Source organism: Peromyscus maniculatus, chromosome 5 (assembly GCF_049852395.1).
Source record: "Peromyscus maniculatus bairdii isolate BWxNUB_F1_BW_parent chromosome 5, HU_Pman_BW_mat_3.1, whole genome shotgun sequence".
NCBI classification, from domain to species: domain Eukaryota; kingdom Metazoa; phylum Chordata; class Mammalia; order Rodentia; family Cricetidae; genus Peromyscus; species Peromyscus maniculatus.
In genome coordinates, this window is record NC_134856.1 from 91,776,016 (window position 1) to 91,803,815 (window position 27,800).

The 27,800-nt window shown below is 37.6% G+C and overlaps 1 protein-coding gene across 2 annotated transcripts in view; it reads left to right on the top strand.

Moving 5' to 3' along the window:
- The first annotated feature begins 1,679 nt into the window (after positions 1-1,679).
- The window catches only part of Adarb2 (adenosine deaminase RNA specific B2 (inactive)), a 532,528-nt gene continuing 506,407 nt past the window's right edge, over positions 1,680-27,800 (top strand). Inside the window, exon 1 of one of the 2 annotated variants that reach the window (XM_006987845.4) lies at positions 1,680-2,106. In XM_006987845.4, the coding sequence (XP_006987907.1) occupies positions 2,007-2,106 (100 nt within the window). In that variant the 5' untranslated portion in view covers positions 1,680-2,006. The remainder of the gene's footprint in view (positions 2,107-27,800) is intronic. The other variant, XM_016006368.3, reaches the window with a different exon arrangement.

Here is a 27,800-nt window from a genome sequence, read left to right on the forward strand (position 1 = left end):
CAACACTCAGGAGAAACCATGATTAGCACTAAGCAGTTACGTTGCAGGAGGGGAATTGTTGAACCCAAGCCAAACTGGAGAAGCTTGCTTGACTGCAGTCTTCCCTTTGAGATAAGCCAGGAAGTCAAACAGTCTAAAAGGGAAGAAAAACACGAGTTCTCTATCTCTAAGGCCTACTTGTAGGAGTCTCTTGAAATTATCCACTGGATGAAGCTAATAATCATAAAGTGGTTATTGTCTGCTGGTCACTGTCTATACTGACTGAAAAGTATGAAGTGAAGGAGCTGAGGCTGCTATCTCTGTTTCACAGATAGGGAAACTGAGGCACTGTTTAGTAAATGACTGTGAATCATAGCAGTGGAGCTAGGATTTGAAATTCACTGTCTCTATCATCAATGAAAGCTGAGCAAGAATTGTTCAGCTCACTAATATAGCAATCTATGGACACCCTAATTACTTCCAATGTTCCCTGGGATAATTATTTCCTACATAAGGGAAATAACATGGAAATATCAAGGCCCATAAGGAGCTTGGAAAAAGAAATGTGGAACTCGGTAAATAACAGAAACAGGAAATAATTTTCCTGTCTTCCTGTAAACTCATCCTACCAAATTTTAGAGTCAATGTTTATCAAACCAATCTTACAATGGTTAAAATTTATGAGATTTAAATACAAGATGCCATGATGATGGCTGGGTTATATTCTTTCTTATGTCTTATGTTAGAGTTCTATGTTCTGGAAATCAATTCTTGAAACCTAGGGTATCTCTGAAAATAGAATTGTAACATCACTTCAATGTGTAGACCATTTCTTCAATATTCCGTTCTGTATGTCAGTATTACAATTGCCATGGGATCTTTCTCCTCCTCCTTCTCCTTATTTCTCTCTCTCTCTCTCTCTCTCTCTCTCTCTCTCTCTCTCTCTCTCTCTCTCTCTCTCTCTCTCTCTCTCTCTCTTCCTCTCTCCCATCCCTCCCTTCCCCTCTCCTCCTCTCCCCTTCCCACTCTTAACCTGTCTCTCCTGTAACTGTTCAGTGGATGAAACACCACGGGAATTTCCTCTCTATAAAATTCAGATGAAATCAGAACACCCGTTTTCATGCTTTTTCTAAAGGAACAGCTTAGGGATATGAAAAGGAGGTGGACTGGGAACCCATCAGAACAAACATGCAAACAGTCTCTGAGTAAACAATTCCTAAAGAGCTTGTCTTCTCTTTGGCAGTTACAGATCTCAGAGTATTTCTGAAGTTCTAAACAGAACCTAAAGAGATCCTTCCCGCTCCAGACAATGAGCATCTTAACCTAACTAGTTAAAAAACTGCTGGGTTTGAGAAATAGGTCCTTGCGTCTTTTGAGCATATCAAGTGGTTGCAGCAAAAAGCCTTGACATCCCAGGATAGTCACCTTCCTATAAACTGCATTGTTGGACTTCTCCCAGTAAAACCAGTTCGGTGTGATTGTGGCTTCCTCTGAAGCCTGTCTTCTTCCAGCCTGTCCTGGGCGGCTCCATCCGTCCAAATGGGAGCTGAGTTTGCAAGCTACCAGAGGCGGTGGAGCTGGTACTGCTGATGTCAGAGCCAGAAGACAGTTGTGATTGGATCTAATTAGACTTTGCGGCAGCAAATAGACGAGCTCCCTGCGTGATTGGCTTTAAAGTGGATGGTGCCAAACAACTCGCAGAGGCGCAAAAGTAGCAGCCCTGCTTTGGGAGCCCAGAGGAGGAGGAGAGCTCCGGGGCGCTCAGGACGCGCGGGAGAATCTTTCCCAGAGCTTTCTGCCTAGGGAAGGGCTCAGCTTTCCAACGCGCATCCGAGCATTTCAGCTCATCCAGAACCAAGTGACGGGGCAATTAGAGAGAAGGTGCTTGCTGGCATTTTCAGTCCTAAAAAGTGAGCCTGCTACTTGATTTGCAAAGGCAGAAATACTCACGGCCGCGGCCGCAGCAGCAAGAATAAGAAAGGCGAAATTGATTAAGGACTGGCTCCTTTCTGAGTCTCCCGACTGGCATGGCATCTGTCCTGGGGAGCGGCAGAGGATCTGGAGGGCTAAGCAGTCAACTCAAATGCAAGTCCAAGAGGAGAAGGCGGAGGAGGTCCAAGAGGAAAGGTAAGAAGCTCTCCGTGCGTGCGCTCTGGTGCCCGCTGCAACTCTCCCCTTGTCCTTCCTGCGATCTCGGTGGCTGTTTGTTTCCGCTTGTCGTCTTCACTTTATGATGTTTTGGGGATATCCATACTGAGTAGGGCGCTTGTGAGTTCAAACCTTTTTGTAAACATCTAGAGGGTCTTTCCTTAAGCCCAGAAGAGGGTACTGCGAGCCAGGCAGCTGCTCAGCGGAAGGTGTTTGGCAGGAGACACTGGGAAGAGAGCTGCGAGGACTGAGCAGAGGAGCATCCATCCTCGGATGCTTGTATTCTGGGTACCACCGTCCCTACTTGATACCCAAGGCTGGCACTTAGACACTCTTGGAGCTGACAGTATCACAGGGTGCCAAAAGAAACACTCACTTAAGCCAACACACATAAAAATGAGGGAATGAGCTCTTGCCCCAGCTCCTCCTATCCAAATTGTCTCAGAGGAAAAAGAGGGCAAAACCCTGGCAATCTCCTTCCCAAATTGACTGGCTTTTATTTATTTTATTTTTTTTCTAACTCAGTGAGCTATCCCGTGGTCATGTAAACACTGGCATAGACAAAGAGGACAAGGCACGTCCTTGCAGAAATTACTGCCAGTAAAGAAATAAACGCTGTGTCTTAATGGTAGGAAAAGAAAGAAAATTAAATCTCGCAAACCAGAAAAAGAGAGACAAGCGAATGGCAGGTTGCAGCTGACAAACTCAGGCTGTACCTTCTTACTGATAGTGTTGGAAACGGGAAGCACAGAACTTAGTCAATGTCACCACAAGTGCAGGGATTCCACACAAGGGTTTGTGTCAAATTAGCAATTCTTCCAACGTGATAGGCGGTGCCCAAGAATGTATCTTTAGCCGGTGAGCATTCCACAGAAGGATTTAAAGATGATCCCAAAGCTGCCTCTTTCCTTCTCAGGGAGGAACTTGACTCTTTGTGAGTCAGTGGAAGTTCAGTATTCTTACCAGCATCTGGAAGGTATTTTGGTTTTCTATTAGCTTTTAAAGTGTTTTTAGAGGTATGCAGAGCAGGCACAACTTAAGTGAGTTGGGATTTTTGAATTGTTCTTATGCAGGATACATTGTGAGATGAGGTGGTGGTTATATTAACCCTTCTAGAATCTCTATAGCCTAAGATAAGTTTCTGCTAGGTTTGCTAAGTGTTTCCTAGCAGTCCCTGCATCCAATATGTTTTCTAGTCACAAATTTACCAAACATAAATGTCAGAAGCGAACAGTCCTTGATTATGATCACACATAAGACCCCTGAAAGCAAAGGAGACCTGACACCTGCCTTTGATTGTTTCAGAATCTTTGGTTTCACAAGGAGGCTGATTTTATAATTGTACTTCAATTCTCAAACAGCTCAACTGTATTTGATGTTCACTTCATTATCTGAAAATATTTTTGAAATTGACTCACTGATTTCTTCTAAAGCTACGTGCTACTAAAAATGACATGAATATTAAGAAAACCATGGCTTTCAACAGTTAAACAATGAATGTCACTTTTAAAAGAAGTAAAGAAAAAAATTGTCTTTATGCTTCAGGTGTTTGTGTTTCCTGATTATTTTTTATAGTCTGTTTAGCTATTTAGAACAAAACAAATGGAGCAATATTTACACTAACACAGTCTATAGAAATGTAAGCCAAGGGAAATTCTTATCTTCCTTCTTTTGCCTTACCATGAAGTATAAGGCATACTAACTTAAAAAGCATTCTGGAAGAAAATAAAAAGAAACCTGAGCAAGTCTTTATTTGCTAAAAACCAAACCATGACAGCCCAAAATAAAAACTTTTACAGCAAATATTTGTACCCTTAGTAATTTTAATGATCATAAGTCTCCAAATTTTCCTAACAAAGGCAATAGGTAATCATATATCAGTCTCTATTGTGTGTAGACCTGTGTATAAGTGGCCTTTTCTGTGGCATCTGACAACAGCTGATGTGGTAGACAGTGAAATTATTAAATATTCGCTTTTACTGGCAAAGTTAACAATGTAGCTATATATGATCAAAATAAAGGCTAGCATACTCAGTCACAGGACACAGCAAATCTTTTCTTTTAATCTCCCAGAAAAAGATAAGTTTATTTGTAATATCTTGTATGACAAATGAACATTTCGTCTACTCCATCAAGAGCAATGATGTCTTTAAATTTTATCTTAGTAATCATGTATCTTCACAAAGATAGAATAGCATAGCTTCTAATTTTAAGCCTGTCCAAAATGAAAAACCACACATACATGGGAGACAGTTAAGGAATTCTAGAAAGGTTATTGTGTAATTATGGAAGATGCTGATTATAATATGTTAAACTATTCTTGTAAGTTAGCAAATGTAATTATGATAAATGTATGTATGCATGTATGTTCCAAGCTCATCTGCCAGTCAAGCTTCTTTTTTTTAAAGTGCATCATAGCATCCAGTTGGTGAGTGTGTTAAAGGCTCTTTATTTTCTGTGTAGCCTTGAAAGGTGTCTTTGGTACGGTATGCTTTTTATGATCCAACAATCTATGTTTTGAACTTCAACACAAACTACAGCCTAACTATGGTAATGATAAGATATGATTACTGGTAAATGAAATCCATCATCTCGAAAATGGGGTCCTTTCTTTTACAGGGTAGGTTTCTGCCACAGTACCACTTAGAAAGTAATACATATCTTTAATAATTCAAAAATGGAAGAAAAACTTAGTCACAAAATGTTATTCCCAGGGTTACCTAGCAGAAGCTCACATTTCTCTGCCAGATAAACTTTAAAGAAAATTCTTTGAATAGATCTCCCTACTCCAAATCTCACTTTCATTTTATTGAGACCTCATATCATTTACCTTTGTATGTTATCTGTAGGTGGTGCTTTAGTTAGGATTTCCTTTAGAAATCATTTGTAAAGTGGTTTACACTGTCTAGACAAATGGGAAATGTGAGAATCTTACTTTAACACAAGACAGTGACAAGTGAAATAAAAGTACATGGAGAAGGCTGGGCAGAGCATCTGATTTTTGTACATGTGTAAAAGTAGGGTCTGAAACCATTTGATGTGTGGAATGTAGCAGTTTATCCTCCTTTGATGTCAATTAGAGACTTTTAGAAAACAATGATAGTGCAGGTAGTTATGAAGGCTATCATCACCTGTCATCATTAACGACCCATACAGTATTGCCTACAATAGCACATGGAGAGAACTAAAAGATTGCACTTTATTTTTGTAGTTCCTGGTAGAATTATACAGCATGATTTTAAACAGTTTTATCTATTCTGTGCTTTATACAGGATAATTCTGCTTTCGTTAGAAAACAACTGCAAATATTGCAAAAGAATTCATTTTAACCTCAACAAAAGGTTAAGATTTAAGGCTTTTTTTAAAATTGTTATTAGCAGCAGATAACTCAGGTAGACTAAGAGAAAGACCTCTTCAAAAATAGTGCAGTACTTAAAAATAAATCACTTAAAATTGAATTCTTAACAATAGGCTGTCAGGATAATATATCTGAGGAGTCTCATGAATACACCTTGACATTCTCGTTTATTAAAATGGTATATATTTTCTGTGTTTTAGATCTGGTTTTCTTTCTTTTTGTTGTTGTTGTTAGTCTATTTTCCCCAAAGAGGATATACATTGGCCTGAAATTCATTTTTCAAATAAAATATTTAAATATGTAGCCCATTATTGTATACAATATGTAAAGTAATTGAAGTTTCTGAGAATTTGAAACAAAAATCTCTTTTAACGTAGACCTATTTGGAAACAGAATGAGAACTGATACCCATTCAAGGTAAACTGAAGGACACAGTTCAGAGTGAAGTGTATCCATCTTCCATCAACTAGAAAAGGACTTTGGGAAGTATTTAAGCAGTATGCAAACACTCATTTAACTGGTCAGCTGAGTTGAGCATTGGAACATAATGTGTCATTCTTTGGAGTATTTGACCACAACAACAACAAAAAAGTTGTCTTGAAATTCAGCTATTGTTCCAGAGTGGTTCAGTATACAGATCTTTAGGGGACTGGGAGTGAATTTTGGAAGCAACCAAACAAGGCAGATCTACGGAAAGTAAATTGGGAATCTCAGCAAGGTGGTGAGGAGCGGAGCAGCCGGAGAATGTTGTGAAATGCAAATAAAAAGTTGGCAGAGGGGACATAGTAAGTGGAGCAGATGGATGGCAGACGCCAGCTTGTTGTGAAATGAAATTCCATGAAAAATTAATGAAATAGAAAGATTGCGCACTGGATGAGGGTGCAGCGCTGTGTTGCTCTCTATCCCTTGCAATGCTTTGGTAATCCATGGGGCTGTCATCTCGGCAGGAAAAAGACAGCCCCATCTACACCACTGGCTCTTATCTCGCTCGCTGACAGCTCAAGAGGAAGGACTGGATTTAGGGATAAAAATCAAATTGATTAAACCAACCGTTAGTCAGGATCTAATTGCATGAAGGGGTTTCCTCCTTTCTTTCCTCTCTTTAAAATTTATATTAGTGCTTCTGGTTTCTAGTGACCCATGTAATAACAGTAATTTGAGATTGCTTCAAGGGCATTAGATATGACGAGTGAACTTGAATTTAGAATAAAAGTATGAGATTCATGTATCTTATCTAAATAGAGGCAATAGAGTTATTGCCAAAAGCCATCTCAGAAAGGTATTACATAAGGAAACTGAGATTGAGTGAGAGACTGGATTTTATGAGATACAGACAGGTGACTTATGTTCTGAAAGCATTGTGTTTAATTTAATACTTATATGTGCATATACATACGTTACCATGTGCCTGTCTATATGTATATTGCTATGTGTATGTGTGCATCTAAACAGCAAAGACGAGAAACATTGAATCAATGTTATACCTATATGCATCTTTTTCGAAAAATGCTAGAAAATGTAAATTTGTATTTATATAACAGAAACAATTTAGAAATACACTATGAATGAAAGAAGAAACAATGTTTGACTCTTTGTCATTTATAAATTTTATTTCTAAACAGATGTTGCTGTGGCCAATCTGGGTGTTAATGGTTTGCAAATAAGATTTGTAAAAGGGCAGATTTTCTTAACATGAACAAGATATTAAAAGCACTTAACCAGTTTGAAAAAAAAATTAAATCAAATTCAAGTGAGCCATGAAAATCATGAATGTCCTTTACAAAACAGTCCAACTATTGAATGTTAATACTTTGCATGTGGTTCTATGTGAGCATAAAATAACTGAAAAAATAAAAGTCTGAAGAGACACAACAGTGCACACTGGCTGATGGTGTCCCAATCTTGGGTCTTGCCGCTTGGGGTTTATAGATAACATGAATCTGAACTAACCTCTATTTTTCAATTAAATGATTTCCTTTGCTCAGAAGGATATATGCTGTAAATTCTTGATTGTGTAAATACAATTGCTTATTTATAGCTGTTAATATATTATAACTCACTTAATGTGCCAACATCAAATAGAGGGACATGGTTTTCAAAATGAAAATAAAAATGGTGTGTGTGGGGGGGAGTTCCTTTTAAATTTTGGATACACATAATTTGGATAGACTCTTGTGAGACCTTGAGAAGCAGAAATAACTCTAGGACAGGTCTGTGTTTCTACTTGCATCCCTTGCCAGCCTGGTACCAAAACGTCCATGTTTAGTGATTGAGGTTCAGATTTTCCTCTTGGATTTTATTTTACCTAGAAGGAAAGAACGTCAAGGGCTGTTACGTCTGGCTGCTTGGATGGCTTTAAGTAAAGTCTAAAGCACAGCTCTAAGCTCTAAATCTGCAGCTGAAAATGTGTGAGTGAATCCAGCTTCCCAGGAATCACACCCAAGCATTAGCCACTTAGGAGCTGATTTGTTTGCCTTTTAAAGGAATTTTAATTTCTCAGAAATGAATCTGGCCACTTGAAGAGACAACAGATTTTCTTTTCTGGAGAATTATGTATATTATTATAAAGAGTTAATTGGAATCACCTGGGTCCTCTCAATACATGGTGGATATTTAATTATCTTTTGTTTTAGTTATAGGTGTTGAATATGAAAGGCAGTAACAGAATTCCATTTTATTCTTTTATTGATTGTGAATGAATTCCATTTGAATCTGGCTTCTGGACAGAAAATAGCTAGTATTTGCCTCCTTTGTGTTATTAAATGCAAGTATATTAGAATTCATTCACCTGTGCTAAATTATAAAACTGTCAGATAGTTAATGTTACTTTTAATTTTTCAAAATAATGAGCAGATTATGTAAATTTTATGTTCATATGAAGGACATAAAAATGATATTATACTTGAGTAAGAATCATGTCTGATAAGTGAAGCCTTCATATGAACAAAGAGAAGTAGTATTTATTTTTAAAATCTAAAGAGAATACAATATAAATACACAGGTAACTTTATGCTCAAATGTCTTAAAGATGAGCATTGAAAGCTTTTCCTGAGCTCTGTGTACTTCGAATTATGAACTGAGGGTGAAGCTGCCAATCTGCTTCTATGGGAAAGGACAATTAGAACAGTCCTGTTTGCTTAACTGCTAATTCATTCCAGTGTGAATATTCACCTAAAACCTCCCCACACCTTGGAAAAGAAAAAACTCCTGCAGACGAGAAAGGGTGATCTGTAATGTGGATAAAAAGATTCAGAGATGCAGGTTTTGTTTTTGGTGTAAAGTACTTGCGTCTTACATTAACACTCCAACTACAATGAGGTTACAGTCATGCCACTGGACATTTTTAAACCAGTGTCAACAGAAAAGCCATTCACACCACAGACCAAGGTTTCTTTCTGGGGCTGTTGCTTTGCTATTCAGATAATAAATAAAACAAAACTATTCGTAACATATTCCTAAACTCTCTTTTCTGAAGTCTTGGGTAGATGGAGAGAATCTAATGCTGAAATGATAATCATAACACTTGGAAATGAATTCGTGTGTAATGCTTTTGAACACCTTTCCCATAATGTGCTTTGGATAATTTTATAGATTTAATTAATCTTTGCTGCTTCATTTGTTGGATATGAAATCTCTGCTTCTAGTTTCCTACTGCCTCATCATTTTGTAATGTCTTACATGATTTTTCAAATACATCTTCCCAAACGTGGTATTAAAGTAGGACGGATATGTGGGCACACCTTTTTTCATCATCAAAGCCTATTTTCAGTGGAAGATGCTAATCCTGGTCAAATTCCTTCTTAGGGTTAGGATGAGACAAAAGTAGGGAGGGAGTCTAATGTTTCTAAAAATCACCATCAGCTAGTGTGAAACACATGCTTCAGATTTCTATAATTGTTTGAAAAAAAACAGCTATGCTGCTCAAAATACATTAGTTAATGTATTTGGAGATAAAAGCAATATTTCTTAAAAGTTTAATTGCATTCAGAAGAATGCAATTTAATAAACATGACAGAAACGTCAGCAAAATAGATTTTGACCTCCTCCAAACCCCAAGTCTGGCTGGGTTCACTCATCCCTGTCTGTAACAGCTGCTGAGTTCACATTGGGCCTGTCGCTGTGAAAATAGCTGTGGTCTTAAAGGAGAAGCCCACCCACTTGATATTAGGCTGTGCTGAAGGCTAAGAGCCAAAACATAAACTGTTTAAAATACACACACACACACACACACACACACACACAAAAAAAAAAAAAAACTGTTTCTTAAACTCTATTTTATAAATTTGAGGAAAATAAATTATCCAAAAACAATACATTTTCTTAATCCTTAGGAAAACAAAAACATTGAAACATATTTGTCTGTGCTGAGCCCCTAAATAATTACTATAGTTAGAACTCAAAGGACAAGCAGTTATCCAGGTTCTACTAACTCTAATTGAAAGTAACTTTTAAACCCAGTAAATGTGATCAAAGTAATTTTTTAAATTTCAATAATTCTATCAATCACATTTTCTCACAGAAAAGAATCATGTTGCAACAAAAATCATTTGTTAGATGTCTATATAAAATAATAGGGTATCACAAACATTTGAAAAACTCTGAGGCAATTGCACAGGAAATACATCCACTTTGACAGTCCTTCAAACATACACAGAGTAAATGATACCACGCTTAAAAGTAGTTTTGATGCGTGGTAAGGTATTGCTCCAACGTCAGTATACAACTCCACTCTGGGGTTAGCAAATGGGTAGACATTGAGTACTAACTGAAATTGAAAGATATGATTTTACTTACTAAGCATACAGGAAGAAAATTCCTTTATTATTAAGGCTAACAAATTTAAGTGTGCATGCATATCATTTCATGTAATCAGCAGAGTTTTAAATCCACTTTTTCATTTCACGAAAATTGAATCATGATGTGGCCTTTGTGTGTAGCTAATGAATAGAATTCAAGTCATTAAATTGTGTGCTTGTGTGCTTTATGTAGACTGCTAATATATGCATGTGGCATAGAGAAATGGCAGGCTCAAGATTAAAATGCAATAAGTATTTACGGAAATATTGAATATTAAAATGTTAAAAGATTAGTCTACTCTGAAATAGTAGTTATCTATTATACATTTTTAAAGAAATTAAATACCACAATAAAATCTTGGCTACATCTGAGAGTATAAACACTTTGAGAAATAGTGGAGAAATGATACTCGTTTTTGGTTATACTTCATAATTCTGAGGGAAATTTAATTGTTTAATTGCAAAAGTTCTAGGGAATCAACAATTGAAGTTTCTCCTTGTGCATATTTTACATAAAGTAAAATAAATCTTCTTGTCTTTGCCACTAGTAAAAACCCATCTTTTTACATCATAAAAAGAAACAACACATTTGTACAAAAGGATTTTAATAAAGAACAAAGGACACACAGACAAAAGACAAATGGAGGGATAACTTAGAGAATCTTTTCCTAAGCTTGATTAAAGTTCATCTCTCTTGCTTTTTATTCTGTGTAGCTTTTAATACACAAAGATACACGATTCAAACCTATGAGCCAACCCATTCCTTTCTGCTGCTTGCAGAACTGCCAAATTTTGCCTTAACCAGGTAGGATTATGCAGACGAGAACTGTATTTGGTACATTTTTACTAATCTACTTATTTATTAATGTGTAAGTATATCACCACTTCCTAGTATGGATTTATATAGATGCTACCAAGACCCAATAAAAAGAAGTTGGTACAGTGCTCTTCTGTAAGATTATGTTGTATATCAAGATACAAATCCAGTTGTGTCACATGAAAGCAGGGAGTAGTAACCTACCACAACTGAATTACAGTGTTGGGTTTTGTGATACTTATAAAGAGAATATGCTCAACATACCTTTTAAACTTGTATTAAATTACCCTCATATATCATATAGTCCCATGTATAATGAACATAGACAGTGAATTTTTAAAACAAAAACCACTAAGTAAAATGAGTTGCTTTTATAAAATTGAGTATAACTTGTATTTCTTTCATTATTTCAAATAAAAGTTTCTTATAAAACTAAGCTATCAAGATATAACATTGCCACTCTTTCTATGGTGTCAAAACATAAAAGATGCTCATTCACTAGGAGGAGCTTCATAGTTGGGTCAGAAGTTAAGAGTACTACCTGCTTGCTCTTCCAGAGGATCTGGGTTCAATTCTCAGCACCTGCATGGCCCCTCACAGCCATCTGTGACTCGAGTTTGAGGCAATCCGACAATGATTTCTGGCTTCCAAGGGCACTCACACACATGATACACAGAAATACACACAGCAAAATAATCTTTAAAATTTTTGAAGCTCTCTAGGAAAGATATGTCAATTTTGAAATAAGACATGGGGGCAGTGTTCTAAGAGAGGGTATCTTGGAGAGGCTAGAGGTAGGAAAGGGAGTGTGGAAAGTGCTGTAATTCTATTTTAATTAAAATGTATTTTTAAAAAGGTTTTTTATTTTTGTACTTTTATTTATTTTTTAAAAAGTTATTTTTCATTTTACATACCAATCCCAGTTCCCCCTCCCTCCCCTCCTCCTACCCCCTCACCTCCCTTCACCCTACCCCCCATTCACTCCTCAGAGAGAGTAAGGGGAGTCAAAATAGACTGACATACTAAGTTGAGGCAGGACCAAGCACCCCCACCCTGTGTCAAGGCTGGGGTGGGATTCCTTGCTCAACCTTAAAAATAATTTTTAAAAGAAATAATCAGAAAATAGAACACTTTCTACCAAGATTATGAATAGATCGTGGGAGCTACAACAACTTATGGGAAAGGGAAACCAGTGAAGATTATGAGATGGCAGCCAGCAGACACCTTTGGGACAATGAAATAGAGGACAAAAGACAGATCTCAGGTGTGTGAAGATATGTGCAGGTTGAATGAGGGTGTTGCTACTATCTTCTTTGCCATCCCTTAAAATGGGTATCTTGGTGCGTTCCTTTGTATTCTCTAGAATTAACACAGTGATGTCATTGTGCATTATCAATAAATATTTGATGCAGAATTAACTCATGTTTAGATTGCATATTTATAAACCATTCTGTCTCCTTTATTTTTACATCAGAGTTACATAACTCTGGAATTTATCTGTCCAACAAACATTTGTTAGACCCTTTTATTTGTCAGTCACATGATAAATAGTAGAGATTAAACAATGTAAGCTCTGAAAACTGCTCGGGGTAGCCAGAAATCAAATTTCAGTGTCTTCCGCCTTCTCTGTCATTTATGTGGAAGAGATATTTTACAAAACTCTCTTCTCAGAAAACGTGGGAGGCACACTTTTATTGTTTGCTGAATTAGTCTCCTGATGATTGGCATGCTTATTGCTCATCAGTATTTTCCATGTAAGAAATGAAATGAAGTCATCAGACCCAACAAAGTTAAAAGAACCTGAGTCTTTCTTCAGGAGCCAGCCTTCTTAGACAAGTGCCTTTGCTGCCACGCGGAGTGTCTCTTCCCTGCTTCATTTATCCTGCTTCTGGCCTGAGCACCTGTCATCTCTTTAAGGGGTAGTCCCCACTCCTAGATACACAACTATGCTTCTGCATCCTATGCCTATAGCCAGTGACTTAACTTCCTTCTTCCAAAATGGTCCAGGTACTAACCAAGTGCAAGCCATTTTTGCTGAGAATGAACTTGTGCACTAGCAACTGTATAACACAAAATACTGGCACCAAACCAAAGACAGTAACTTAAATTGCTGTCTCTTGCTTGTAATAAAGACTAGCAATTTTTGTGACCAAGGACAGGATAGCTCTGCCTGGAGGTCATATAAAGTGGGATGCACACCCATCTGTCTAATGCAATTTAAGTACCGTTCATCTATATCATCAGTAAAGGTTTCAGCACTCCCTCCTGCTTCCACTCGATACTGTCAATATGAGATAGATTGTGGCAAAAAAAAAAAAAATGACAATCACCGAATCTATCCTCAGTTTCTATCTAAAGAGCTTACTTCTTGGTCTCCTTTATCTTATGTACCTGCCATTCATCTATCTGTCTATAATCTTCTCTTCCTTTATATAAGCAGGACACATATATAGAACCCACCCCCAAAATATAGTATCAGATGACAAAATTCTTTAGTAGGTCTTATGCTCTTGACCTGTAACTTTTAGGTATAACGATACTGGCTGCAGTATATACATCTGGGTATTGATTTCTAAATGTACTTGAATTTTTTAAAGCTTGAACATCCTAGAAACTGAAATTGTAAAGTGATTAAATTGAAATCAAACAATGGATTGTTATTTGCAATTTGTATATACTTATCCAAATAAATAATGCACTGTCCACAATTCGGATATTAGTGCCAATGACTCCTCACTATGGAAGCATGTTATATTAAACCTGGTGTATCCCAGGAAATGGTCCTCGATCTTCTCACACTTGGATGTTGCTTCTGCTTTCCACATCCTAGCTGGGCTGCTCCTTCAGCAATCTCAAGATGTCTTGACTCCTATCCCTCTACCATGAAGGGATACTTCATGTCAGAATTCTTATCACCAGTTTTCAATACACCTGTGACTGTGAACATTACAAATTTCATGCATGAATGCCCTGAGATTATCTTCCATGCTGAAAGTACTTTTCTTTCTTCCATGCATCTCTTCTGATGTTACTCAGGAAAACCATTCCCTGTTTGAGCTATCCTGGGTTTACCTTTCCTGGACCTATAGTACTCACCGAAATGTTTTCTGTATGACTCTGAACTATTAGTTTGTGATTTATCCTAATGTAATTCTGCAAGAAAGAATGATGCCCTGGTCTGAGCTCATTACAAAAACAGAACCATGACTTTTAGTAACAGGAAATAGAAAAAAATCAGAAAACAATTAGCTTAAGTAATAAATTAATAGGAAAATCTTTGAATTTATATCTGAACTACAGATTTTTCAGTTTACTCACAACACAGCAAAGGCATACTAACCATAAAAGGGGGTGCTAGAGAGAGATAAGAGTATTTGCTTATATTTCAGAGAACTGAGACTTCAGTTCTCAGCATCCACATTAGGTAGCTCACAACCCCTTTGACTCCAGCTTTAGAGAGTCAAAAGCCGCTTCTGGGGTACCACAGACACTTCTACACATGTGATACACACACACACACACACACACACACACACACACACACACACATACACACGCGCGCACGGGGAGAGGATCAGATATATTTTTTAAAGTGTTAAACTAGCCTTAGAGATCAACACAATACAAGAAAGCCTGAATTCTAAAATGTTGAGATTTTTTTTACAACTAATATGGCGATTAATTGCATTAGCCAATACAATCAGCAAGATGCCATTTGGTTCTTAGACAGCCTCAAGTGTCTTCTATATTTATTTAACACTTATATTGTCCTGAGTTCAGGTTATCTCGTTTAATCTCCCCAATGATGCTATAAAGTAGTGATGTGAGTTATTTTCATTTTGCAGAGAAAGTGCTGAAATATGCAGAGATGAAGAAGACATGTGCTTAAGGCCACACATTCAGGAAATGGCTGTTTCAGGCATCATGACTGTCTTCAGTCTCATTGGTGACACTCTGATTTATCAAAAGTTCTGCTACCACTTTCCTGGGTTAAGTATTGCTCTCACCACAGAGGACCAAAAAGGCTAGAGTTCCCCACTTTTTTAAAAAAAAAATATGTATATGTGTGTGTGCCTGAGTGTATGTATGTGTACTTCATGTGAGCAGGTGCCTACGGAGACCAGAAAAGGGTGTTGGATCTCCTGGAACCAGATTTGCAGCTGATTGTGAGCCTCCAAATGTAGGTACTGGGAAATAAACTGAGATCCTCTACAAGAAGAGCAAGACTATTAAATATTGAGCAACCTCTACAGTCCCAGTTCCCTACTTATAACATGGAATGTACCTCATCTAATTCTTTTATTTTTCCATGGGACCCTAAGCTTTTCAAAGACCCTAGTAGAAACAAGTGACACAATAAGACCAAGAGTAGGAAAGAGACTCCAAACCATGCTACTACTGTCTCCTGACCTTTGTCAGATCATCATGTTGCTGTTCACAGAATGATGCTTAATGATTGTCTGTGTGCTCATCTTGGGGGCACCATATCCTAAGAAGATCATTGTAGGGGTTTCATATACTTAGCATTTGAGGATGACTATGAGCTGGTAGAAGACATATTATGCTGTCTCAAGGTGAAAGAGGCATCCATCTGGTAGTGAGATTGTAATCATTCCACACAAAAAGACAAGATAACAGCTTTTAGAATTAAAAAGAAATTAACCTATCAAGATCTTATCACAAACATGACTATAACCATAGAAATCATAGCATAAAGCACATGACTCTTGGTGCAAAATATATGTGTACATAGTTTTAGTCCTAAAATATGTTGTCTACTGTAAGATCTAGAAATTCTTCTCTGCTATACAACATCTTTGACTCTGACATATAGTAGGCTTTGAAGTGTAATAGTGTGGTGTATGTGTTGAATAATTCAACTCTTCGAACACCATCTTTGTAAATACTGTCACATACTGAGCATGACATGTTAGATCTCATAAATACATATTCTGGGACTAAGTTACTTTTTATTGGTATTCTTGGTTATCAGCTTGACTACATCTAGAATTAACTAAATCCCAAGTAGCTGGGTACACCTGTCAAGAAGTTTTCTTCATTACATAACTTGAAGTGGGAAGATCCACCTTTAATGTGAATTTTTTGAGGTGAGAATATCTGCCTTTAATCTGTGCCACACTTTATGGTAGCAGCCTATATAAGGGACATGGAAGAAGGAAGTTCTTGCACTTTGCCTGCTAGCCTTGCTCTCACTGGCAAGTTCATTCCTTCACCAGCATTAGAGCCTACTTCTTCAGGATTCCAGCATCAACTGAAGACCAGCTGAGACATTCAGCCTTATGAACTGAAAAACTATTGTATTCTTGGACTTTCTGTTGATAGACAGCCATTGTAAAAATAGTTGAACTGTAGCCTATAAGCCACTTTAATAAATCATTTTATCAGTTTTGTTCCTCTAGGTCTAGAGGACCACAACTCATGCAATACTTCATCTATAGCAAGCAGACAATCACAATTCTGTAACTTTGGAGACATTTCCTAGACAGTAAAGCCAGCTTGTATTATCAGAACTCTTTCCAGAAACATTTATCTCTACCTATGAAAATTTATAAATACTGTTTTCATCACTTTAAAATCACTCATAGATAAACTATAATATCTCTAGGCATGTGAAATCTTTGTAGAACTGAATTAACATAGATTCCTTTAATGTCCAGAACATTTTCCTTGATTGTTCTGCCATATCCATGGCTACCCAATGGGATGATGCATAGCTTGTGAATTTTATAATGTTCTGTCTTGTTTCCTCATCTCCCTGGCTTCTCTGAAGTTATCCCATATCTAGTTAGTGGTGGGAATAGTCAACATTCTTAAAAGAGGGTAGGGTTGTGCTTCCTGGTGATGGCTTTCTTTATCCAACAAGCAGAATTAGTCTCATGGTTTTTCTTCTCTTTGATGTAAAAAGAAATTGAAAACATGAATAGCTAAGCAACAGTTTTGTTTTATGGATCAGGGAAGTGAGACCAAGAGAATGGAAGTAAGCCAGGTGGTGGTAGTGCACACCTTTAATCCCAGCACTTGGGAGGCAGAGGCAGGCAGATCTCTGTGAGTTCAAGGCCAGCCTGGTCTACAGAGTGAGTTCCAGGAAAGGCGCCAAAGCTACACAGAGAAACCCTGTCTCGAAAAACCAAAGAGAGAGAGAGAGAGAGAGAGAGAGAGAGAGAGAGAGAGAGAGAGAGAGAGAGAGAGAACAGGAGTAACTACTTCAGAAAGCTAGATGAGAAAATGGGGTGAATTGTGCTTGCCACATAAACATGAGGGCATAAGTTCAGATCCCCAGAACCCACAAAATAAGCTGATGTGGATATCTGTAATGCCAAGTATGAGCAAATGAGAACAAGATCCTTGGAGAACACTGGCCAGCTAGTGAGCTCCTGGCTCACTAAAAGGCTTTTATGAAAATGCATACACACACACACACACACACACACACACACACACACACACACGGTGGAGAGTGAGAAAAGAAAATACTCAATATTGACATCTGGTCTCCACATTCTCCCACATACAACTACATAAAAGAAGACTCTGGTGTGTGATTGACTACCAGGCAAGCACAGGTCCAGGAAAGGATATGTTGCAAGAATATATAAATTTCAGGAAAGGATAGTCTCTGGGCAATAAAATTAATTGTCACTTAAGAGATTCCTATGGAAGCTTTTTTTCATGTTGATTTTCAAACTACTGTCTCATACACAATATGTTACTAATGGCTGTCACATAGAGCCATAATACAAAGGGCTTGGGATGGGGGAGAATTTTATATTTCTCTTTCCATGAAAATTTTGAAGAATATCGACCAAGATCACATTGCCTTAACAGTGTGAGTGTGTGTATGTGCTTGTGTTTGTTCTTATGCCTATGTATACATTGCAGTATGCACAAATTTATGTACACCTTTGTTGTGCTTCCTCTTCCCCAGGTAACAAGAGTCATACAATTTTCTGACTTATAGATTAAAGGAAACCTTATAGATTGCTGAACTAAACTCATATACACAAGCATCTTCCTTTTCAGATATCACTACAATATGTTTATTGAATTTCAAGATAATTATTAATCAAAGCTCACCTAAATAATGCAAACAATAAAGATCAGAGTTAAATGCTTAAAATCTATAACTCAATTAATATATAAAAAGTAAGTCAATATGCTATAAAAATATACATATCACACACATACACCATACACAAGAGATGTCTAGATGTGAATCCAGTGCTGTCACACTCAATTCAGCTAATAGTTCACAATTGAAATAAAGTATGTTATCCATTCAGCAAAACCTGGCATCCAAAGTCAAACACCATGTGTCCATCAGAGTTAAATAAATATTTTGTTTAACATGCATTCAAATTTATAATGAAACACCCCACTTCCCACATTACCTTGTGAATGTATATCTCTGGCACTTGCATATAGTATATTTTCATCTATTTTGATGCATAAACAATAAGCTTAATGTTTGCATTTCCCATGTTAAGTTTATTCTCAATTTTATGCTGGCAATACAAAGCCAAAATAAAAATAAAGCCCTCAGTAAACATATGTAGGTGAATGTACGTGTCCTATTTCAAATGTAGTTACTAAATGAATAAGGAGTAGATTAAAGAGATAATTCAGATGCAGAGTAGTCAAATGGGACATTTGAACTCAGTGTGTTGTGACTGATTCTTTATGTGCTACTCTGAAGAAAAGAGGTTAAGTCATTGAGCTCCTCCTAAAATACAGACTGTGTGCCCACCAAATAACAAAGGGATGTTCACTCTCGGTAGAATACATGCAACTCCATTACATACAAATTAACTGAAATGGCTTTCCCCATCTGTTCAAACTTTATTTATAAAGCTATTTTACATAAACACTCACAGGTAGGTTTTCTGGGGTTTGACTTTTTCTGTAGTGGCATTTTATGTATAATAAATCCAAGAATGTCAAACCAAACCCCCAGAAATAGAAATATGAAGGTTCTCCATGCCCCTGAACAAATGAGAGAGTTGGCTTCTTTAGATTCTTGCATAGACCTCTTATGTGGAAGTGTGGGACCACCCCCCCTAGCTCAGAGCTGGAACAAAGATACTTGAGGGTGGGCTAAAGGGGAAATTATATAAGCCTGAGATCCAAAGCTCAGTTCAGTGCAATATGCAGGCATCAGTCTACCAATATTTACACTAGACTGAGTTTATACATGGCAGTCTACACATCTGGCTGCAATGGGCTTTTGTTAGCTTCTAAAGCTGAGGTAGAAATGTGTAAAATTTGCCATGCATCCATCTCTTGATATTTGCACAGGATTGGTGTCAGAATCCCATTAGACACTCAGGATCTCTGCATAAAGTGGGACAGAATTTTCACAGAACCTCTGCACATCCTTCAGTCTACTTTAAAGCTCATCTAGATTACCTGTGGTAACAAATACACCGTAAATGCTATGCACATAGATATTATAATGAACTATTTGGGGGATGGTAGCTAAATTTTCTGTATAAGTTCAGCAAGGATGTAATTTTTACAAACATTTTTAAGTGCGTGGTTGGTATGATCTGTGAACGAGAAAGCCTTCATATGGCTGACAAATGTATGTTAAATGCACTTACAATTAAAGTGCCAACTGACTTGCAGCAGCAGTTATTTTATGCTGCAAAATTAACACTGTGTGTGTGTGTGTGTGTGTGTGTGTGTGTGTGTGTGTGTGTGTGTGTGTGTGATTGCACTCCATATTCTACATATATGTGGGGCAATGCCAGGCTATTTCTTATACATGTACGTTTTCTAAATTAAAATGGCATGAGTAAATTTGAAAGTAAGTTGATACATTCATTTTAACATCTGTTTTTGATACTGTCCATTCTGGATTAAATTATATCACCATGAATATTTCTTTGATCTGATCTTAAAATATTCAGTATGATTTCACCTCCTGCAATATTTTGGTTTATTTTTCTCTCTTTGTCACCACTTGTATTCAAAGTGATATTACGTCTACAGAGTCTTGAGAATAGTGAGTTAATTACTCTCTTGAAATCATTGAGATCATTCTTTCTGCTGTGATCTCTTCAAGCTGAGAAAGGCAAAACCCATGAGCTTGAAATTTAGGTTCTTTAATTAATCTCTTCCCTCATTCAAATGAGGACTGATTTAAAAAATAAAATTGTTTAGTGCATTGTTCCCTTATAAGGTCACACAATTGTGTTAATTTTTTAAATTATTTTTATCAGAGGAATTGGGAAGATCAAATTGATCATGGTCACTGTAGACTTAAAGTAAGAGATAACTTAGTTTTTGATGACCTCTAAATAGAAGCAGCCAAGATATCATAGACATCCAAGTTTATAAACATGCCATAATTACACCATTCACCTATATCCCTTTTACACCATTCTTCATCTTCCTCAGGAATGTTCTAAATGCTGCCTAGAGGCCAGATGAACAAGCTAGTTCACCAAAAGTTTCATAAGATATCTTAGTAAATTTCTTCCTGCATATACCCACAGAGCGGTATTTACTAGGAATAATGTCGAATGATTCACTCATTATAATCTTGAATCAACAGAAAATCACATAGCATTTCTCAAAACTCAGAATGGATACTTTGATCACTTCATTAGCTCCCTTTCTCATCGCTGTGATACAATACCTAAAAGGAAGGACTTAAGGCTCACAGTTCAGGTAATAAAGTCCCTCATAGTGGGAAAGGCAAGTCTGTGGAGCCAACTCTTATCTGTGACAGTGGGAGGCTGTAAACTCACATCTCAATAAGCAAGGATGCAGAAAAAAATGAAATACCAGTAGTTGGCTTGTCTTTTTCTTTCCATCTTCATTCAGTCCAGGAACCCAAACCATGAGACAGTACCATCCACATTGAGAGAAGGTTCTTATCTCATCAGTTAATCTCTTTGGAACCCTCCCTCACAGATACACCCAAATCTATGCCTCACTCATACTCTAGGCATTTCTTTCTGGGATCACATTAACAGTCAAATTAACTATCATACCACTCCACTACATATTCAAATTAAAGATAAAGCCCACACAAGACTTTTGTTTTAGTAATTGTTTGTCAACATCATGACTGGAACATTAGCCTTGCTATATAGCCACCTGGCTCCCAATATTTCTGGAAATTTCCAGAAACCTCACACTTTTGCAACTATAGCTGTCTTCTTCCCATGGTCAGGCATCTTTTACCATCATTTGATGAAAATTAAGGAATTTAGATCCATATCTGTCACCATGTACAAAACTCAAGTCCAAGTGGATCAAAGACCTCAACCTTGAAATCATATAATAAAAGGAAAGAAACAATGCAGAGAAGCCTTGTAGTATAGTCCTTCTTTGAGTATTGACACGTACACTCAATTACAATTCTGTTTGTACTTCTGTCTTGTCTTTTCCATCTGTTTCACATACTACTACCTGCTCATCAAATTGATTATCACTTTAAACCCATGTCCTAAGAGCACATAGTCGGGATCAAGCTTCTTTTCTTAATTCTGAAGAATTAGGAAGGATAGGTGGGTATAGATAGGCTTCTGCTGGTCATCACAAGCTTTTATGAAATGGACCAGCCCTCTGTGACTTTGCACATCCCATCCCCACTCTGTGTTCGCTGTCAACCTTCCCAAGTAGGTGTGGCTGCCTCCTTGTTGCTCAGTGTATTTAATCTGAATTCTGATAACCCAAGGTGGACACCATCTCTGCTTTCTAACAACTGGAATTCTTCCCTCGTAGAAATTTGGTGATGTCTAGCTGAAATCATATGATAGGCAATTTCACAAGGATTTAATAGACTGACAAAAACCATCTTGCTACCACAAAGGAATTTCATTGTCAGTATGTAATTCAGTTTTTGTAAAATGCTATTAAGGTTAATGTTGTTTTAGTAACTGAGAAAGTACCTGGAAAGATGGCAGGGCCCTACTGGTGCCATTATGTAGAATCTAGCTCCTCCTGAGTGAGTCAGCATACTTGCTACATACCTGTTTCCTCATGCAGAAGAGAAGCAAAGAAAAAGCAATGGTGTGAGTCTTGTTATTTATCTGGGATTTATTTCTCACTTTTATACAAAAGAATTCACCAGATTATGCACTGCTTGCCTGTGATTTTTTTCCAAATGTATAAAATTGTACTTTCATTTCTGCTTGGCCATGTCGTATAAGCCAGTTTTGAACATCTGTCATATGCCAAGATATAAGCACAGTATAACTCATAAATATGAACTCAGTCTTTGTCACTTGGACCTTTGGAGCATGAATGTGAGGGCTATTTTAAATGTAGTTTATAATACTGTCACACATTATGTTTGCTTAGTTTAACTTAGTAATGTGTAATTTTGAATTTCTTTTTTCATTATTTTGTTTGACTTGTGTATGTGTGTGCAGGTTTGTGTGTGTGTGTGTGTGTGTGTGTGTGTGTGTGTGTGTGTGTGTGTGTGTAGACCAGAAGTGACTCAGCCTCAGGTGTTTTTCTCAGTAGTTTTTAATTGTTGAGATAAGATCTCTTACTAAATATGGAGTTCACCAGTTTAACTAGGCTGTCTCTCTGGCCAGTAAGCTGCAGGGAAATACCATTATCTACCCCACTAGGATTGGGATTATAGTTGGATGCTACTGTTCTGGGCTTGCCAAGAGAGTGCTGGAAATCTGAATTCAGATCCTCATGCTTCAGCAGCAAGAATTTTACCAACTGAGATAGCTTCACAGACTGGGCTTCATAATCAACATTATTATTACATTTATTTATATCTTTGTTTGTTTTCTATATAGAGAGTGTACCATAACATGTGTATAGAGGCCACGGAAAAACTTGCAGGAGTCAGTTCTTTTATTAAACCATATAGATTCCAAAAATCCAATCAGTTATTGGATTTGATGGCAAGTGCCATTACCTACTGAACCATCTTGCAAGCCCCAATTTTTTTATGTTTATTACATATATTTTTAGCATATCTATTACAGGCAGTTTGAAAAATCTTCAAGAACAAAAATAGTTTCAATCTAAAGATAAACAGCTAAACACTGGTAGTTTATTTAAGTTTTAACTCTTCATTGAGACAGTGAGTGAAGTACAGTGCATAATCACATTAAATTCTAAGGAGCATTGAGAATTCTACTACAAACTGGAGTAACCTAGAAATGTCAGATTCCCCTTTCTTCCTATTTCTTTTAAAAATAAAAAGCTGCTCTTGTAGACATACAATGACATGGAAAGAAGGGAAATACTTCTATCATTTATTCTCATGAAAAAAAAGATAAATAAGTCATCACTTTCAAGAGTACTATAGCTCTCTATTTACTAGAACTACAGTACCAAAGAAAACTAAGAATGTAACTTGAGTTTGATCAGCTGGTAAATTAGTTATAAATATTCCCAGCATTGTCATATATGCTTTTTTTTTAACTACAATGTAACACCTTCATGAAATATCCTCTATTGGGATGTATTATATACCAAAAATCAAATTAATGAAACACATCAATCATCAGTATCCAGTGTCCTAATTAGCTATAATGAAGCTCCCAACTTCAAAGCGGTCGTGACCAGGAAGAGAATTGTCTTCAGGGTGCTCTCTTCAGAGCTGAAGTCTCAGATTCTGTCTCTAAGCATCGTATGGGGATGTTCCAGCCTGGATTTCCCAGGAGATATTCTTTTCTTGGCTGCTTTTAAACTGTAAGTCAGCTTTCCTTTACGAGAACAGGAAGCAGTGGTACTTCAGATCCATCCGACACATGTAATGTTTGGTTTCCTGAACAGAGCTCAACACATACCACGACAAAGTCATTTGGCTGAGTGGATTGAGAGACAATGTAAAGGAAGAAACTGAAGTCTCAGTGTGGTCTTTCTGACCAGTAAAGATTACGCTGAAGGCAAGAGCAGGATGGAAAAGCCAGAGCAATTCATAAGTCTGCAATTATAGATGGATGCACTGAGGACAGATCCCGGTCCCAGTGCCTGGATGCATCCCAAACAAATCAAGCTAATCAACTGTCTCACTTATCCAGAGGGCCTGATCCAGTTGGGGGCTCCTCAGCTGGCTGTTTGGAACCTGGGGTTTATACAGGGACACTTGACTCAGCCTGGGAGGAGGGGACTGGACCTGCCTGGACTGAATCTACCAGGTTGAACTCAATCCCCAGGGGAGTCTTTGCCCTGGAGTTGATGGGAATGGGGTGGACTGGGGGGAAGATGGGGAGGAGGGGGGATAACAAGGGAATCCGTGGCTGATATGTAAAATTAAATTATAAAATTTAATTAATTAATTAATTAAAAATAGATGGATGCACAAGGAGGACAAGAGTCCTCCTTCTGTGGAATGTGTGATGAGCTGAACCCAGACTAAGTCCTTGTGCTCTTCACTCACTTCTGGGTAAAGGAAGTAGGGTAGAACAAAGCCATGTCAGCTTCTCTGTGAACATGTTCTAAGTATAAACACCAAGTTTGCCTAGTCAACTTCAACCCCATGGAGATTCATTATGTTTTATGCTGACCCATCATTTCCCCTTTAAATAGTAACTTTTGAGGAGAAATGATGGTAATTATCAAAGACACACAATGCCTGTGGCACCTAATTCAGTGCAACAGGATATGAAGAAGATTTCTCATATTCAGAATTCATTATTACTATTCAGAGATCTCCAGGGAAATTGCACAAATATATTAAAAATCAAATTTACTCTTCTGGTGTGATTATAAAGGAAAGACTCTCCCTGGCATGTGACAAGTTAATAATCAGTAAACATCTTTCATGTTGAGGATGCAGACTTCCCTAGGAAAGCCTCCATGTCCTGCTCCACTTTCTGACCAATGCTAAGCCTTGAGTCTAGGTTTGGGAGGTTTAGGACACTCTGTCCTCTACCAAATGCTTTGGAGGGAAGGTTATTAGCACAGTGAGGGGACTGCTCTCTCAGGAGAGCTGCACGTAAAATGACCAGGGAAGAAAATAGCAGCAACTTCTCAAATTAGCATAATTAGTAATTATCTCTTAATCGCCCCACTCTGCTTTAGAGACTTGGCACTTGAATTTCTGCTTAAAGTTCACTGAGGAAAAACAAATTTCACACTGGAACATCTCAATAACACAGCTGAGCTGCTGAGGTGGTTGCTCGGTGGAGGTAAGGGGACAAAGAGGGACATATGGAATTGAAGTTCTTCTCTCTAAGAGCCTGGTAGGCAAGTATTCCTATTGTGACATCAAGGGGGTAACTTCATTTAAATGGCCTCATTCTCTTTCTCTCTGACTCAGAAGATATGTTCAAAAGTTTTTTCCCTTGGAACTCAAAGTTATCTCCTACACTGAGATAGAATCATTCTATCTAGTGAAACATAATGTATCTTCCTTAGCTCCCAAATCAGCTGAAAATAAGAGACTATACAAAAGAAAATAGGAAGATATACAAATAGGAAGATATGTGTCATAGTCACAAGCTACCAAACCTTTCCTTTTTGCCTATTGGAATGCAAATCCTAATAAAATTAAGAAATTAACAGCCATGACAAGAAAACAAATAGAATCTATCATGATGATATCTGACAAAAGAAAGAAGACATCTATAGTTTTGAAAAACTAAGTACCACCTCTATTAATTCTAACTAGAAAGGTATACTATGCAACTAACGGAAGCAATCTGTTATTATTTAGATGTACTTGACATATATAGTGCAATGATTGTACAAAGCCTAAACCAAAACTTTACAAGAAGATCAATAAATTACTGGACAATCAATTTAGAAGGGAACAGAGATAGGTCTTCACTTAGTAAGTTCAACAAAGAAACTTATGCAATGCAGGAGCAAGGCACATTATAATAGTTCTTATCACAGATGAGACTCTTCACTTCAGACGACCTAGAGTACCAAGATCAAGGATGAGGATGTTTTTCAGAATTCTAGACTAAAGTTCCCTATTCCTTTCTGCTAAAAATGTCCTTCTGAGGCACTCTCCAAGTCCCTGACTTCATGCACTTACCCTCTGCACTATTGTGCTTCCTTTTTTTTCACTTGCGTATCACACCTTTAATCCCTACCTAGTAAGCCAGCAGCAGCTGTTAGTGTTCACAAATATGGCCCACAGGCTAGTGAATTAGTTGTGTAGGAGCTTTAGAAATAATAAATAGGGAAGAAAGGATTTAATATGTGATGATTAATTAGTGTCTGACAATTGTCTCTCTGGCAGTCACTTCATTTATTTTCATAATGACCCAAGATGGAAAAGTTATTGTTTCTACTCTGTAGGAAAAGAAAACAATGTCCCAACATAGCAAGAAGGTAGCTTGGCTTTAAAGATTTCCAACGATTCTAGGTGATCCATCAAAACTCAGGCTGCCTGGGGGCCCCCCAAACTGTTTGGGATCCCCAGGCAGGGGAATCGGGATCCATCCCTGGTGCATAGGCAGGCTTTTTGAAGACCAGTGCCTAGGGTGTGACATCTTGCACAGACTGGGTACAGGGGGGCGGGCCTTGGACCTGCCTCAACTGAGTGTGCTAGGCTCTGCTGTCTCCCCATGGGAGACCTTGACTTGGGAAATGTGGGGATGGGGGGTTGGTTTGGGGGGAAGGCTGGAGGGTTGGAAGAGGAAAGGGGGGTCTGTTACTGGTATGTAAAGTGAACAGAAAATTTCTTAATAATGAAAAAATATTCAGGCTGATTTTTTTCTGTTTTGCTTATTTTTAGATGTATCGATCACAGATATTTATTAATTTGTCTGTCTCTAGAGCTTCTGGTGTGCTAATAGTTTGCATTAGCAACTTGGAACTTGCTTTAAATTGATTTGTAATGTTTGCTTAGACAGTATTCAATTAGACAATACTCAATGTTGTAACTGAATTACAAAGCAGTTGTCAAAGCTCTCAAGAGTGTGTAGTAACATGCATGAAGGCTTTTATTGAAAAAATATTTATTTATGTAATGTATGTGTATTGGTGTGCACATACACATCTGTATGTCTGTGCATCATGTGCGTGCAGTGGCCAGAAGAGCCAGTGGAGGGTGTTGAATTCTATTGGTGAAATTATTAAGGCCACTCCACATAGTTAAAAGGAAGATTTATTTAGTGGGTGACTTACAAATGAAGGAATAGGTAGAAGGCGGGGGTCTGGGGAAGGTGTATTGCAGTCCAGCGGTGTTCTCTGGAGCTCTGCTCAGTCAACCTCCACCATCTAGGGTCCAGGAACAGAGAGAGTGCTCGCCCATCAAGGTCTCGGGTCTCCAGACACCTCCCTTGGCCCTGCCTCATAGGCGTGACAGTTGCCAGAGTCTCAATGGGGGTTGGAACTTCCAGATCCAAGCTGGAATGGCTACCCACTATATCTCCCCCTTTTTGTCTAAATAAGAAGGTTCTAAACTAGTACAAGACTATATACAAAGGAATGGTTATCAAATATTGTCCAGGAATAATGAGGGATAATGACCTAGATAAAATGGAACTACAACCAATGCAAACAATATCAAGCAAGAAACACATACTAAAATCCAGAGAAGTATAGAGCATAGGTAAATGGCATGTTATAAAGATCATTCCAAAAGGTGTCCTATCCTAAAGAACCTGAATCTAATACTTAATATGTTCTATCTAAGATATTATATATACTAAGTTGTAACTATAACTGCTAGTCTTCAATCTCAGTGACCAGACAGGAAGTATAGGCGGGACAAGGAGAGAGGAGAATTGGGGAAACAGGAAGA